Genomic DNA, 14,856 nt, shown 5'->3' with positions numbered 1-14,856 from the left:
ACTTCTTTGAGCCGCACAATAGGCGGAGCATAGCATTTCAAAAACTGATTTAATTGGTCAACTAAGGTGACGCTTTCCTTTAACTTATTGGTCGTTTTTCTCAGGTAATCCGCTGCTAAGGAAGTGATTTCACTGTGGTAAACATTATTGTGTTGCAACCGTCGATCAACGGGGTGTGAAATCAGCATTCACAACAAAATATTCTAAAGGAAATTTATATTCAGGACATATTCGTAACGATTGGATCGATAATTATCCAAGGAAGACGGGCGGTTGAGTTACGCGTGGAGTCGTTTGAAAGACGGTTGAGCAGCGCGTGAGGAACATCAATCGAATTAGCTTAGCTTTTTGACTTCAGTGTTAGCTTGTCACGACGAGTCATATTTTATAATGCTTGAACACCTCACGACGTCATGAAAATATAATGAATTCGTCGGTATATTCCCCAAAGTGGATATTTTGGGGCAAACTAATGCATTGACTGAGAGACCTCTGCGTTCTCGACCTAACTTGTTTTGGTAGCTGTGTGTCCTTTAAATAGTTGACATTTTACCACCCCGAGCCAGACTACCTTATTTTACGATTTTGCGCTGTGATATAAGGCTTTGTTTTTTAACAAGTTCGCTTAAACTGTATTGAATTAGGAGCTGTAGTCTTCTCCATTAATTGTTGTCGATTACGGTTTCTTACAATGAACAACTGTGAGTACCAACAAATAGACCCCCGGGCACTCAAAACATCTACCACCCGGACCTCCACCCTGTCCTGTGGGAGAAAAGGCTCCCAGCGGCTTCGGAGAAAATGGGAAGTTTTCCCTGGAAAAAATCGCTTTTATTGTGATGGACGTCTTATGATGGGGAGGCAATGCGGTGTGCTCCCTCTGACCATCGGCCTTATTTTTATCACCAGTGGCTTATTTTTTACATTCGAGTGAGTACACTGTGTACTGTAAACACACACAAACACAGCAGTGTTCACAGTAGAGACATCTCCACCAGTTAATGTAGCTCTGTAACAGTTGCTTTTCAGTTAGTTCACCTGGTTATTAACAAAATTGCTTTTTATTTTGACAAACACACAAGTTTACTGTCATTTGTGGTGTTAGGTTTGTGCCTGTTTTTCACGTTGTGTCTGTTTTATTACAGTTGCCCATATCTGGTGGAGCACCTTACCATCTTCATTCCAGTCATTGCTGGGGTGTTATTTGTATTTGTGGTTATCGCCCTCCTTCAAACCAGTTTTATAGACCCAGGGATATTACCAAGGGCTTTGCCAGATGAGGCTGCAGACCTTGAGAGACAAATCGGTAAAAATTGTGGTGTATGGACAGATCATTGTGCAGCATATTTAAAATGTTAAGGCAGTATGTTTATATTATTTGTTGGCTGTTTATAACATTTAACTTACTTTTTTATGTGTGTGTATTTTGTTTTTAGATAATTCTGGATCATCAACGTATCGTCCACCTCCTCGCACTAAAGAGATTCTTATAAATGACCAGATGGTCAAACTGAAGTACTGTTTCACTTGCAAAATGTTTCGTCCGCCCCGGACATCCCATTGCAGTCTGTGTGACAACTGTGTGGGTGAGACAACATCTCCATATTTAACAAAGCATTTCTAGATTTAAATGCTACATACCATATCGTGGCTGCTGTGATGATGTAATCAACTTAAAACAGATCACTTCCTAAATGTCTGATTATATGGAAACGCACAGTCATTTCCTGTAAGTGACATTGTTGATGAAATGTCCACTCTCTGTTCCCCTTGCAGAGCGATTTGACCACCACTGTCCTTGGGTGGGAAACTGTGTTGGGAAGCGCAACTATCGTTTTTTTTACACCTTCATAGTGTCACTTTCCTTTCTGACATCCTTCATCTTTGGCTGCGTGATCACTCACCTCACACTGCGTAAGTTTGTCTTCACACAATGCTTTCTACACCACAATAAGTCCCTTTTTTACTTGTTACATTTGAGTTTTTAGCTGATGCTTTTATCCACACTGACAAAAATTAGGAAAACAATAAAGTGATCTTATGGTGCTTTCCATTGATTAGTACCCCATGGTTTGGTTTGAGTCAGGTCGGGTCAGCTCACCTCACTTTGGCTTGGTTAGCTTTTCCATCGAGTTTAGTATCACTTCGCAGTGGGAGGTATTATAGGCGTGTCGTTATATTTGTGCTGCTTACTGTTGTGACGTCATAAAAGTGAGAGCATCATTGTACATTCCCATACATTTCTCAGTCTGCCACAAATAGATGTTGCACATCGTGTTTATCACTACCTCTGTCTCACATTACTATTTCTGTATAAACACCCGTGGCGTCAGTCGACTCATTAAAGTTAAGTTAATTAAGCATATAATGCTGACGTGCTTGTCGCAAATGTTCTGCCACAAACTGCAAGTCTGGAAAAAACTTTTATGGTGTCCCTGATTCTCAAACGGTGGATGTTTTTAATCGCTGAAAGGGAGTTTGGGAACTTATAGCAGAGCACAGATGACAACATCTTTGCTTCAGACAGCGCAAGCTAGCATGAAGGTAAAGCTAATCTTTTACATTATAGCGATGACGCTGGTACTAGTGACGATTCTCTCAGACCAGTCAATGATCTACAGTGTTTTCGCATCACGTTTTGGTATCCGCTCGGGTCGCTTGGAACCCCAACCGAGGTGGTACGAAAAAAGTATTTGGTACTACGTACTGCACCCAAAAGTAAGCCGACCCAAACCAAACTGTGGGGTACTATGCAATGGAAAAGTGCCATTTAAAGTTACAAAATTTCAACAAAATAATAAATTCAACAATTGCTGTTCAACATGCTCCATTTAATAGAGTCATATGTTTTCCTTTGTTTTTAGAGTGTTAAAAGATGTCTGTGCACATAAAAAATCTGTTAAGTTGCAAAAATTAAAGTTTCAAATCCAAAGAGATTCTTTTTAAAAGTGAAGCCTCATTTATTGGCGCTTTTCCAATGCATAGTACCCCACGGTTTAGTTTAGTTTGGGTCGTGTCATCTCACCTCACTTTGGCTTGGTTAGCTTTTCCATCGAGTTTGGTATCACTTCGCAGTGGGAGGGATTATAGGCGTGTCGCTATATTTGCGCTGCCTACTGCTGTGACATCATACAAGTTAGAGTGTTTTTGAAAATGTCCATTTATTTATTTCTCAGTCCGCCACAAAATTAAAATTGGCCACCACAAATAGATGTTTGCACTTTGCGTTTATCACTACCTCTGTCTCACAGGACAGTTTTGGTTTAAACACCCGTGGCGTCAGTAGTTGACGCACTCCGCTGAGCCTTATTAAAGTTGCGTTTAAGCATATAATGCGGATGTGGGTGTCGCGAATGTTCCGCCACAAACTGCAAGTTTGGAAAAAAAACTGGTATGTTGTTCCTGATTCTCAACCTGTGGATGTTTTTCATTGCTAAAAGGGAGTTTGGGAACTTGTAGCAGAGCACCGATGACAACATGTTTGCTCGAAAGCTAGCACTAAAGGTAAAGCTAATCTTTACATTTATAGCGATGACGCGTAGTGATGATTCTCTCAGACCAATCAGTGATCTACTGTGTTTTCACGTCACGTTTGGTATCAGCTCGGGTCGCTTGGAACCCCAACCGAGGTGGTATGAAAAAAGTATTGGGTACTACGTACTGCACCCAATGGAAAAGCTCCCAAAAATAAGCTGACCCAAACTAAACCAAACCAAACCGTGGGGTACTATGCAATGGAATAGCATCATAAGTCTACCTTAAATGGCTCGTTCAAACATGCCCATGAAGTTAGACGTCATACTGGTTTGAAGCTTTGCATAACGCCGCCCTAATGTACACGCAAAAATAGTGGGTGTAACTTTCAATCGCCCTGTAGTATTGTTGCTGCCGCCATGTCAAGTAGACGCTGTGTTTTCCCCTGCGAAAGCAAACTACTTTGTTTGGCCTTCCGATTGAGTAAACATTAAGAAACCAGTGGTTAGGTTTTATTTCAACACATTCTATTACACCAAATACACAAAGTAATGTTATTTTTAGCCACAAAATATGGGCGTTTTAAGTGTTTGCAGATCAAGTGCTTTTTTCTTTTTAACAGCTGCATCACACCGATCACTCCAGTTTTTGATTGTGACCTTTTTACACCTTATATTATGATTTATCTCAGTTGATCTGATCACAAATGGTTAGCCGAGATGAACGGGTATCTAATGCGTCTACTGTTACCACTAGTGATAGGATTTGAGGGCCCTACACATGCACACAGACAGAGAAGCTTTGACTTTATATCTCATATTAATTACAGATGTAGCATCATGCCATCTCAGTGTTACATGTCAGAAAAGTTTTAATATACACCCTAGCAGTGAATTTTGTACTGATTTTATACTTGTATAAGATGTTGTGAGAGTGATATTCACACATGCTAGTAAGTTATGCTTTTGACCTCCCTGTCACCCATATTTGTGCTGCCCTGTCACCATGCAGAATGATTACTAGACAAAGTGTTCTGATTAGCTAAACCAAAATGGCCCATGGCCACAGTTTGGTTTGCATTTGTGCTTTTTGCATTTCATTAAAAAAAGCTAAATGGCATAACACCACCCTTTGAATGTCGCATGTAACCCACAAAGTTTAATGTACATGGCAGTACTTTGTTGTCCACAACAAATTGAATCAATTTAGAATTTACACACGAGACGTGTAGAGTGGTCCTGTTTTATTTTTTTTAAAATACCTCCGAATGTAGATAAAGTTACATGATTACAAAACATTTTGGACTTCATTAACTCCTGTACTTTGTTAGGTGTCTGTTTGTGACCAAATTGCTCCAAAATGGATCTTAAAGGAATAGTCTTCCCTTTTGCCATATTAAACTATGTTATTACCTCAACCTAGACAAATTAATACATACCTATCTTTTTTCAATGCGTGCACTTTACAGCGTGTTGTGAATGTGTTAGCATTTAGCCTAGCCCCATTCATTCCTATGGTACCAAACAGGGAAGCCACCAAACACTTCTGTGTTTTCCCTATTTAAAGACTGTTACATGAGGAGTTATACCAGTAAGTATGGGGCCAAAAAATAAAGCTTTTTTTTGGTACCATAGGAATGAATGGCGCTAGGCTAAATGCTAACACATTCACAATGCGCTGTACAGTGCACGCATTGAAAAAAGATAGGTATGTATTAATTTGTCTAGGTTGAGGTAATAACATAATTAAATATGGCAAAAGGGTAGACTATTCCTTTAATACCAAATGTAAATTGCTTTGTAACAAGTTTTCAGTGTGGGAAATTTGCACAAAAACCTATGAATAAAAATGGTTGAGAATCTAGAAAACCTATAAATATAATCTCGAAGCAAAAACAGGCAGTAGTTGTGCGTCACTGAAATTGCTTTTAGATATACAGGCATGTCTGAGCTCATGGAAAGATAGCAGTGCTGTAAGATGTTTTTTTTTAAATGACTTTCTTAGAAATGTTTAATTTTTTTTAAAGATTTATATGTACACTTTTGTGGCAGCTGTGTTTATTGTTGTGTCATTTTTGTCAACAGGATCAAATCGTGAGAACGGTATCATCCAGGCAATACAAAAGAGTCCAGCCAGATATCCTTTTCTGCCTTATTCATGTCTCTTTTCCTTTACATGCTTGTTTTCTACACCACCCATCCCTGAAAACACACAAAAGCAAGTCTAAAAGTGTTCACTATCTGTTTACAGACCCATTGCTATAGGTTTTGCCTTTGTTCTAATCCTTTTCATCCGTAATCAGCTCACCACACCCTGCTGCCTTGTCAGCTTGCCAAAAGTTTGCTTGAGGTACAGCATTTTAAGAGACCGTTTACACAAGGTTTTCAACAAAGTTTTTGGGGCAGTTTTTCGGACAGGGTTTAGATTAATCCGGTACTTGGTTATATTAGGACATTTAAAGCAACACTATGTAGTTTCCATGTAAAAATGACTTACAGCTCCCCCATGTGGTTGAAAAGCGCAACAGTTCCTGATATCAGACACTCTTCTGCAGGCAGGGGGAGGGGCGGTGCTGTGTTTCCTACCCTCCACTGCCACTTTCAGAGTGTACTTGTAGCAGCTAGGAGGCTGCTCAGGTCGCAGCAACAGTAAAATATGTCCAGTTAAAAGTTCTTCTATCACTGAAATAATTTTAGAGACATTATTTAAAGGTCAAAAAACTACATAGTGTTGCTTTAAGTAGAGTTTACAAACACACCTTACAAAAACATTACAGGTGTGCATCTTCTGCTCTCTGCCTATTGATTTAATCTAATGTAATGTACAGAGTACAATATTTTCCATCGGTTCTAGTGTCAGACATCACACCAACAAAACATTGGCTAAACGTTGTGTTAAAAAAGCAGCAGAGGGACTCGCCCACTGACCACCCCTTTGGGACTATGTTTAAATCCTTCCATTAACAATGGCATTTTAGAGCCCTCAAAATGCAACCTTTTTAAAGGGGGTTTTATGATAACAGTGATGCCATGCACATGTTAATTCACTCTATAGACATGCAGGAGTATAAACATAACAACAATGGTGGCCTACTGTGTTTGTGTTGGTCAGGATACAGAGTTTATTAAAGCTTCTCCAACAAAGTTTACAAAATTTTGCAGCTTTATAGTCCAGAGTTACTTGTAGTAAAAAAACATACCCCACTGTCCATCTAAATAAAACTGTTTGATGCCTTTGCCGCCTTGATTGTTTGCATTAATGGCTTTGTAGAAAAATGCATGTCTGCAGGCATATAGTGTAAAGTAACATTGCAGTCTACTGGCCTGGCACTTGTAATACATTGTTTTAATTCATGTTAAAGCTGATCTTTTTGTTAACAGTGCATTTTTTTGTACCTGACAAAGTCATAATTTGTCTTTTTTTACTGGTTGTTGTGTAAACGTAGCTTGAGTTGTTGTTTTGTGTTAAACTATTTAATACATTGTGTCATTTTACACATAATGTGTCAGTTCATGTTTTGAGTTCAGATTTTGAGTTCAAATAAATAAAAGGGACAACACCAACTGAGACGTGTTAAATTGAGGACAACACACTAGATGTGTTGTCCTTAACTAGACACAAGATGTGTTTTTTTAACACAATCGTTTTTAAGAGCATACAAACACCACAAAGTCAGCATTTTTTTTTTCTTTAAGTTATTTAACCTGGCTTCATGTCAGAAAAATACTTTTGGTTTGTGTAGTTGGGTGAAACGACAGTATGATGATATCAAATTTGCCGGATGACTCTTGACTAAAATTTTTACTGTTACTATTGTTTCTTTATTGGATGCTAATGTATATTTACATCTGATTTGCATCCTTAACCCCACCTGCACTGTTGCTGAACTAGTCATTTGCTTCTTCTCCATCTGGTCCATTCTGGGTCTGTCAGGTTTCCATACTTATCTGGTGGCATCCAATCTGACGACCAACGAAGATGTAAATATCATAATTTTTGCTAATTAAATCAACAGTATAAAAGTTAAAAATTGTATTAAGTTCAAGTCATAATGAATTACAGTAGTATAGTCTATGATTTCATAAAATATGTATCATGTTAAGTTTTATACAGTCAAATTGAACAACAGACTTTTTGTATTAATGGTTGCAGATCAAAGGCTCTTGGTCCAGTAAAAGAGGGGAAGAATCGGGAAACCCTTACAGCTATAACAACATCTTCACTAACTGCTGTGTAGTGCTTTGTGGCCCATTGCCACCTAGGTCAGTATTGCTTGTGCAGACATCTTATGTTAAAAAGCCAGTTTATGTGATTAACTTAAAATTGAGTTTATCAGTCAAATATAAACACATCCAGTTTTTAAGTAATGACGTAAAGATACTGTTTCCGGTTCCAAACCTCCACTCATTTCAATAGAGGATATTATATTTAAACAGCCGATTGTGAGCACTATTTATTCATATCACACATTTAAGCAAAAAATTTTATAACTCAAAGTGTACACTGCAGTCTCCAGGCTCACGTTATCCACACTGTGAGATTTTTGCCAGGATTTAGCTGTCTGGGACAAATTTTGAAATCCTAAACGATTTCTGGAATCCCAGGCTAAAATCTGCCGTCTTTGATCGCTAGTTTGACATGTTCACAGACAGCCGATTAATGACCGTTGAGATCAAAATTATCCTCCGACAAAATTCTGGCAGTGTCAGAAATTTTGAGATACAATCCTGTTGTGTGACATCTCCCTACGACAACCGGCAGCTCAATAACCAATAGAAGCACAGAACCTGATGATGCAATTAGTGCGGCGACAACAACAAATCAACGCAGACAAATGTAAAAAAGAACCAGGTAGACTGTACAGCAGGAGGAGAAACTTGTGGAGTTATGGAAACAATAAAGAGTGTTTGTACAACGTGTCATCGCCACTGTACCATGATAGGATAAAAATGAAGCAGCCTGGAGAGAAATCGCGCTGGAAATTCAAATGCCAGGTACTCGTCTCCTTTGTTTTGTCTTCTTTTTATGCTCGAGACAAGTCATGATTAAAATGAACAGTAGATGTTGTTTCGGTTTGTTAGCCTTCGCTTCAGTCTGTGTTTTCCCAGCCGTCGTCAATCAATGACGTAAAACTGCGGATGCGTTTGTTTGCGTGCGTCCAATTTTTAAAAGTCTTTAAACTCGTACAGTCTGACATTGATGGAAACTGAGATCATATAGTGTGACATGGACGTAATTACGATCTTAATCGCACAGTGTGGCAAGCAACAATCCTAAAAGACTATTTAAAATCGCACAGTGTATACCGGGCTTAAGTCATGATGTAAAATACCATTTCCAGCTCCAAGCCACCACATTTAAACAATATTTATTCAAAGCACACATTTAAGCGAAAATTGTACAAACTCACGTGTACACTAAAGTCTCAGGCTCCCAGAATCAAAGACAGCAATATATTAATAATTCATAAAAAAATCCACATCCATAAATCCATGGATTGGGTGTTTTTGGTAGTTTTTCATTATGATACGAGTGTATTATAGCCATGATTTTTTGTTATTTCTCTGACATCTGTGAGCGGTTGGACCCGGAAGTGGCGCATGACGTCAGACTTAACAACCGGATGTGGTTTTAGGTGTAATGAAATTATTTACCAGCTTTATGCGTGTCAGATTGTACCCCATACTAAAATTGTATCCAACTATTGCTAATATATTAGCAAGTTTGTTACTATGATGATGTAAAACTGATACTTTATTTACTAGCAATTTTATTAATTATATCTTGTGGCTGTACTTTTGAAGCAGTGTATATTTTAACTTTTGTAGCACAGGTGTTAAACTGCAGTCATAGGGCCACATTTCTGTATATTTTAGCTCTAACACTAATCTTGTACACCATACTCGACCATCTGAAAAAGATTTATAGGATTACTAAAGCATCACAGGCAGGTCTGTTGAACTGTACGTGGCCCTCAAAAGACTGCAGTTTGACATCCAAGTTTAATAAACTGGCCACATTTTTTCACAGTTTTCACTTAAAGCGATACTCTAGCCTAGACAAATATCAAAATTACCCCATGATGTACTACTCACCCTCAAGCAATTTGAGAAACAAAAGTCCATCATATTTCAGACGAACACATTTGGAGTTATTTGTTATTTTAGTAAATGTCCTTGCTTTTTCAAGCTTGTAATGCGAGGAAACAGGGGTCAGGGAACAACTTCCGAAGCCCAAAAAAGGGGTTATTAAAGTTTTTTTGCAGGTAATCCATGCAATACTGTAAGATAAATATCAATATTTTAAACTTTATAAACTATAATTACTAGCTTCCGGTAAAAATGCCATATTGGTCTTCATGAGAGTCACTCTGTAACGTACCCATGACAGCCAACCCTCACTACGCTAAAACTCTCACGTGACTCACGTGAGTACAACATGCCATCATTACCCGAAGCTAGTTTATAAAGTTTGAAATCTGGATATATATCTTAAACAATTGCATTGATTACATGCAGAAGACCTTTATTAACTTATTGGAGCTGCGTAGATTACCTCTGTGAAGGATGAATGCACTTCTTGAGGTTTAAAGTCAAAAGTTATTCTCTGATGGTGTTTTTTTTACCATTATAAAGCTTAAAAGAACAAGGACATTTACTAAAATAACTCCAAATATGCTTGTCTGAAAGATGATGTATATGTGAATCTCGGAGTAAATCATGGGGTAATTTGAAATTTGGCTGGAGTATCCCTTTAAGCATGTTAATGCTTTAATCCAGAATATGAGAAACCAGCATCTCATTTCTCCTGTTACCTTGTTCTGCAGCCTGATTGACAGAAGAGGCTTTGTGCCTTCTGATGAAACACCTCAGACAGTCATCGCTGATGCTGAACTGCCTCCTTTCAAGGCCAAAAATGACACAAACATGGTAAGAACGCCACCTACTGGACTGTAGAGGATACAGCGTTTTTGTCTTTTGAAAAATATTATTAGCATAACGAGAGGATTATTAAACCATTTCACACAATGCAAAACATTTCATTTTCGTTTATTCAATTTAATTTCTTTTTCATTTTATTTCAATGTTTTTTGCAAAGTGACACTTTAAATTTGTATCATAAGTTTGAAATTTGTGTTACTATCAAGAGCAGTATTTGTTGACAAATAATAATGACTGAAGTTAACTTCTCAATTACACAGTTTTTATATGCGTGTGTGTTATTCACTTTTTTACAGTTTTGTTGTACATTGTTAAGATGAATCATTGATAGATTGTTTGTTAGTCCGGTTTTGGGAAGTTTTTTTCTATTTAAACACAATTTTTTTTTTTTAATGTTTGTGTTCCTTCGTGCATGCATTCAGACATGTCAGTCACAAAGCTAGAGGGAGCACGCAGAGTATTCATGCCTCACACACAAGAATAGTGTTTAAAAAATATGAAATTTTCACTTTCAAAATTAAAAGCATATTAAATCCCAGTTTGAATCCTATCATTGTGTTTTATTTGTGATGTACTTGTATCAAGCGCTGATGTTTTAAGATATAAACCTCACACAGGAGGAGAACTGTCAGGAGTTTGCGCTCTCATGCACTGCCTGAAGGCCCCTTTATCTCTGTGAAGTTTGATGGTAAGGGTGCGTCATAGGGCTGCTTGCATGCCATAGCCCCCTTATGGCTCCTTTGGGCTTTATTCTGCTTTTCATTTGAACTGTCTGTTCACTTCCATTTCTTTGCTTGAAACCACAATCATGAGACATGTTTGTCATGAGTGAGGAAATGGTTCGTTTTCTGCTCACTGTTCCCATTTTGCTCCTGGTGAGTTGAGTGTGTTAGCTGACATCTGTTTCTGCCTCATCTTGTAACGGTCATTAGTTTTTCCGACATTGTCATTGTTTCCTAATTACCATATCATTAGGACTTTTCCATGCTTATCTCGTTGTCAACCATTCTCGGAGGTTTCTGTTGACTGGGGTCATGGGCTTTAGAGATAATGCTCATTGAGCTGTACTTATCGTGGGCGGATGTTCCGCTCGTCCATCTGTGGTGATGAATGTTCATCCTCATTTTTTAAACATTTTCCTTCACTTCTCATCCATGGAGATCCTTAACACATGCTATGTCATCCCATTATTCCATAAACCCATTCATGCATCATCTCAATACGATTTATTCAACTAACCTACTTTCTTTTTCTCCTCTCTTGCCAGCTTCTCATGCTCTGTGTTTTATTGCCGTGTCATCTAACATAAATGCTTTGAAAATATATATTTATGGTTGTAATCTTCCTTGTTAGTGTCTTTGGATCTGACTCATTTTTTTGTTGCCTTCTCTTCACAGTGCACACAAGGCACAAAGGAGTTTATAGAATCCGTGGCGCATTCCACCGTGATCCAGAGCACCTGTGCACCAGGCACACTCAAAACCATCCCGGTGCATCAAGAAAGCGTACTCCGTACCATCTCCATCACTGTATCTCCCCCCGCCGGCTTCACCGGCCACCATCCCCGACGTCCCATAGACATGTCCTGCCCCCATAGAGGGAGCAAACCGGCTGCTCTTCACACCCATAAATCCATGTTGCCTCTACCAAGCCCCTCATACACCTTTAACGACAGTCCACTTATATTAAGCGACGCTCCAGACGTGGGCTTTATTCCACTGCACTGAGCGCAGTGTATCTGCCACCAGCAAATATTCACTTCTCTGTTACTTGCCACCATCAGAACAGCATCACAGTGTTTTAAAAAACTGTTGCGATTCTCAGGATCCTCTCAGGAAATATTCTATCTATATCAACAGATGAGAATTAGCCTGTGCAAGACTTTGTATTTTAGTTTTTTTAGTTTTGCATCACAGGCTTAAGCTTTGCTTGTGTTAACACCAATCAGCCTACACTGTTTGGATGGAGAGAAAAGCGAAACGTCTTTCAGTAGATGCTTTGTTTTCTGTCCTGCACAAAATTCAAATCAAATAATCAGTGTTTTACAAAACCCTGAGCCATTTTCAGCCTTTTGCCATCTTTGCTTAGACCTAATGCAATAATGATATGGTCACTTCGGTCTAACGAAAAGCCTTGCGTTTTAGTCATGAGGCATGGTGTGCTTTTGTTCATTTTTATGGTGTGTAATAAAGTATTTGTACCAACAGGCAAGTAGACAGTAGAGCTTTTTGTGACGAAGAGCTTAGGATTAAAGTGTTAATATCTTCTATGTATATTGTACTCGGTTACTGTTAGTCTGTGTAATGTATGATTTCAAGGCTTATCATGTTAAGCTGTATTAACTGCTTATATATTTCTTTGTAGTTTTTTCCTTTTTAATTTTTTGGCCGTTTAAGCTAAGTGTTATCCCTGATGCAAATTTAAGGGAGAGTTCATCCAAAAGCGAGTGTTCAGTCATTTACTCGTGCATATGTTTTTCCAAAACCTCCATGACTTAATTTACTCCCGTGGAGCACATGAGACAATATTTTAAATAAAGTTACAGCTGTGATTTCCATTATAAACGAAAGTTAATGATGACTGGTAACTCCGTCTCAACATTATGTGTAATTTTCCTTTAGTGTTCAACAGAAGGCAATCAGTCGTGTGGGATTGGAATGACATTAGTGTGTTATATCAGATATTTTATTGGATAATTTGGTTATTTAAAGTACTATGGAGAAAGTGAAACATCAAGCCACAAGGGAGCAATAACAGGAAATGGAGAAATGATGTAGATTCATACTAATTCACCTGTTGTAGGCATCAGAAATCTATGGCTGTGTTCTTGGTTTCTAAATGTTTGTATGTTATACTATCAAAAAAAGAAAGAAAGTGGTAAATATGATCACAGCTGTCACTGGGCGGTAGCTACTCTTACAAAAACGACACCTTTGCTGCTAAAGAGTTCATATTAGTACCTAAGATTGGTACCAAATGTATACATATCTGTACCTTAATTGTATATATTAGGACTAGGATTCTATAAAGGGTACTGCCACAGTGACAGTTTGACAATTTTTTTTTGTGTGTGTGATTGTGCACTTTTATCAGAACCCCATCTAGATTTCAGTGATTTATAGACCGAGCCCTAACCTTCAAAATGCCTACTGTATAATCTGTGTTGTTTTTCTTATTGTAAGCTTGTTTTGATATTCTAAGAGATTGCTTAAATCATTAAGGAAAAGGTCCCAACTATTTATAGTGCCCATGAGTACAGAAAGAATACCTTAATGGGATAGTTCACCCCAAAATGAAAATTCTGTCATCATTTACTCACTTTCATGTTGTTACAAACCCACATAATATTTTTGTTCTGATGAACAAATGTTTGTAACCAAACCGTTTGTGGACCCATTAACTTCCATGGTAGAAAAAAGTATACTATAGAAGTAAATGGGGTCCACGAACAGTTTGGTTACAAACAATTCTTAAAATATCTTCCTTTGTGTTCATCAGAACAAAGACATTTGTAACAACATGAAAGTGAGTAAATGATGACAGAATTTAAATTTTTGGGTGAACTATCCCTTTAACTAGTCATGCATACACTAGAAGTTAACCTTGTTTAACCTCCCGTAGTAATTTGAAGTCGATATTTCTGTCAAATTTTAAAATAGTTGCATAATAGTCTACCAGTGTGTGGATAGCTGTGTGTACATAACTACCGAAGACCCACGCAGGTGAAACCTTTAGAGTATTTTTTGACTTTTCATTGGTGAGTTAAAGATTGTTACTAAAGTGTTGTTTCTAAAGCTTGAGAGAATAACTGTTGTAACCGAAACCTTTTGCCTTGATATTAACGGATAACTAGTGAAGTTATTTACATCAGAATTATGAAAGCCATTTAATACACGAGTCATTTGACAGCAATGTCTTGCACATTTTATTCTGAGAATTCGAGTTTATCACTGCCAGATGTGTTGGTGGGATATTTAAAGTATACATACTTCTTCTTAAAATGTTGTATTTATCTTTTTCATATCAAGGGTGTATGTCAAAGTCCATGAAGTAATAAAAGTCTTTTTCACTTATCTCATTGTGGTCAAAACAATGTTAAGTTTTTGGTATAACCTCTTAGTAATAATAATTCAAAATAGTCATTATTGTTGGACAATTAAATTAAGTTAATGATAACATTGTGCTATTATTTTTATAGACCAGTTATTCTTTTAAACAGTAGATGGCACAGTTTTCCACCTCTTTTGCACGCAGGACATAGATTTTTTTTGAGATCTAGTTGATTTGCCTGATCAAAATTTCTCATTTATAATACTTGCGCTATTTCGAACATGTCAGAACTGGTTTCTTGTTCGGGCACGTTGCAAAGTTTTTATGCCGAGTTATTGCTTACTCGAATTTTGCCGTTTTTGCTTTACCACTGGGCCCTCAGGCTAACATT

The 14,856-nt window shown here is 37.8% G+C and overlaps 1 protein-coding gene across 2 annotated transcripts; it reads left to right on the top strand.

Annotated features, from left to right (window-relative positions):
- The first annotated feature begins 43 nt into the window (after positions 1 to 43).
- zdhhc18a (zDHHC palmitoyltransferase 18a) lies at positions 44 to 14,488 on the top strand. Of its 2 annotated transcripts, XM_065298388.2 has the most exons (10): positions 52 to 930; positions 1,146 to 1,306; positions 1,437 to 1,586; positions 1,777 to 1,914; positions 5,559 to 5,610; positions 7,352 to 7,454; positions 7,627 to 7,736; positions 10,301 to 10,403; positions 11,033 to 11,103; positions 11,813 to 11,951. In XM_065298388.2, the coding sequence occupies exons 1-9, from the start codon at positions 692 to 694 to the stop codon at positions 11,072 to 11,074; spliced, it is 1,098 nt and encodes a 365-aa protein (XP_065154460.1). In that variant the 5' UTR covers positions 52 to 691; the 3' UTR covers positions 11,075 to 11,103; positions 11,813 to 11,951. The 2 variants fall into 2 exon arrangements, with proteins under 2 accessions (XP_065154459.1, XP_065154460.1); XM_065298387.2 differs by lacking the exon at positions 11,033 to 11,103 and having other exon boundaries at positions 44 to 930; positions 11,813 to 14,488.
- The last annotated feature ends 368 nt before the right edge of the window (positions 14,489 to 14,856 follow it).

This window comes from Paramisgurnus dabryanus, chromosome 13 (assembly GCF_030506205.2).
Source record: "Paramisgurnus dabryanus chromosome 13, PD_genome_1.1, whole genome shotgun sequence".
NCBI lineage: Eukaryota > Metazoa > Chordata > Actinopteri > Cypriniformes > Cobitidae > Paramisgurnus > Paramisgurnus dabryanus.
Note: the sequence above shows the minus strand (reverse complement) of the source record. Positions and strands in the feature narration are given on the sequence as shown.

Coding starts and splice junctions, on each gene's coding strand:
- zdhhc18a (XM_065298387.2), top strand. CDS start 692: ATGAACAACTGTGAGTACCAACAAATAGACCCCCGGGCACTCAAAACA. Junction 1,587..1,776: donor TCTGTGTGACAACTGTGTGG/GTGAGACAACAT, acceptor TTCCCCTTGCAG/AGCGATTTGACCACCACTGT. Junction 5,611..7,351: donor ATACAAAAGAGTCCAGCCAG/ATATCCTTTTCT, acceptor CCCCACCTGCAC/TGTTGCTGAACTAGTCATTT.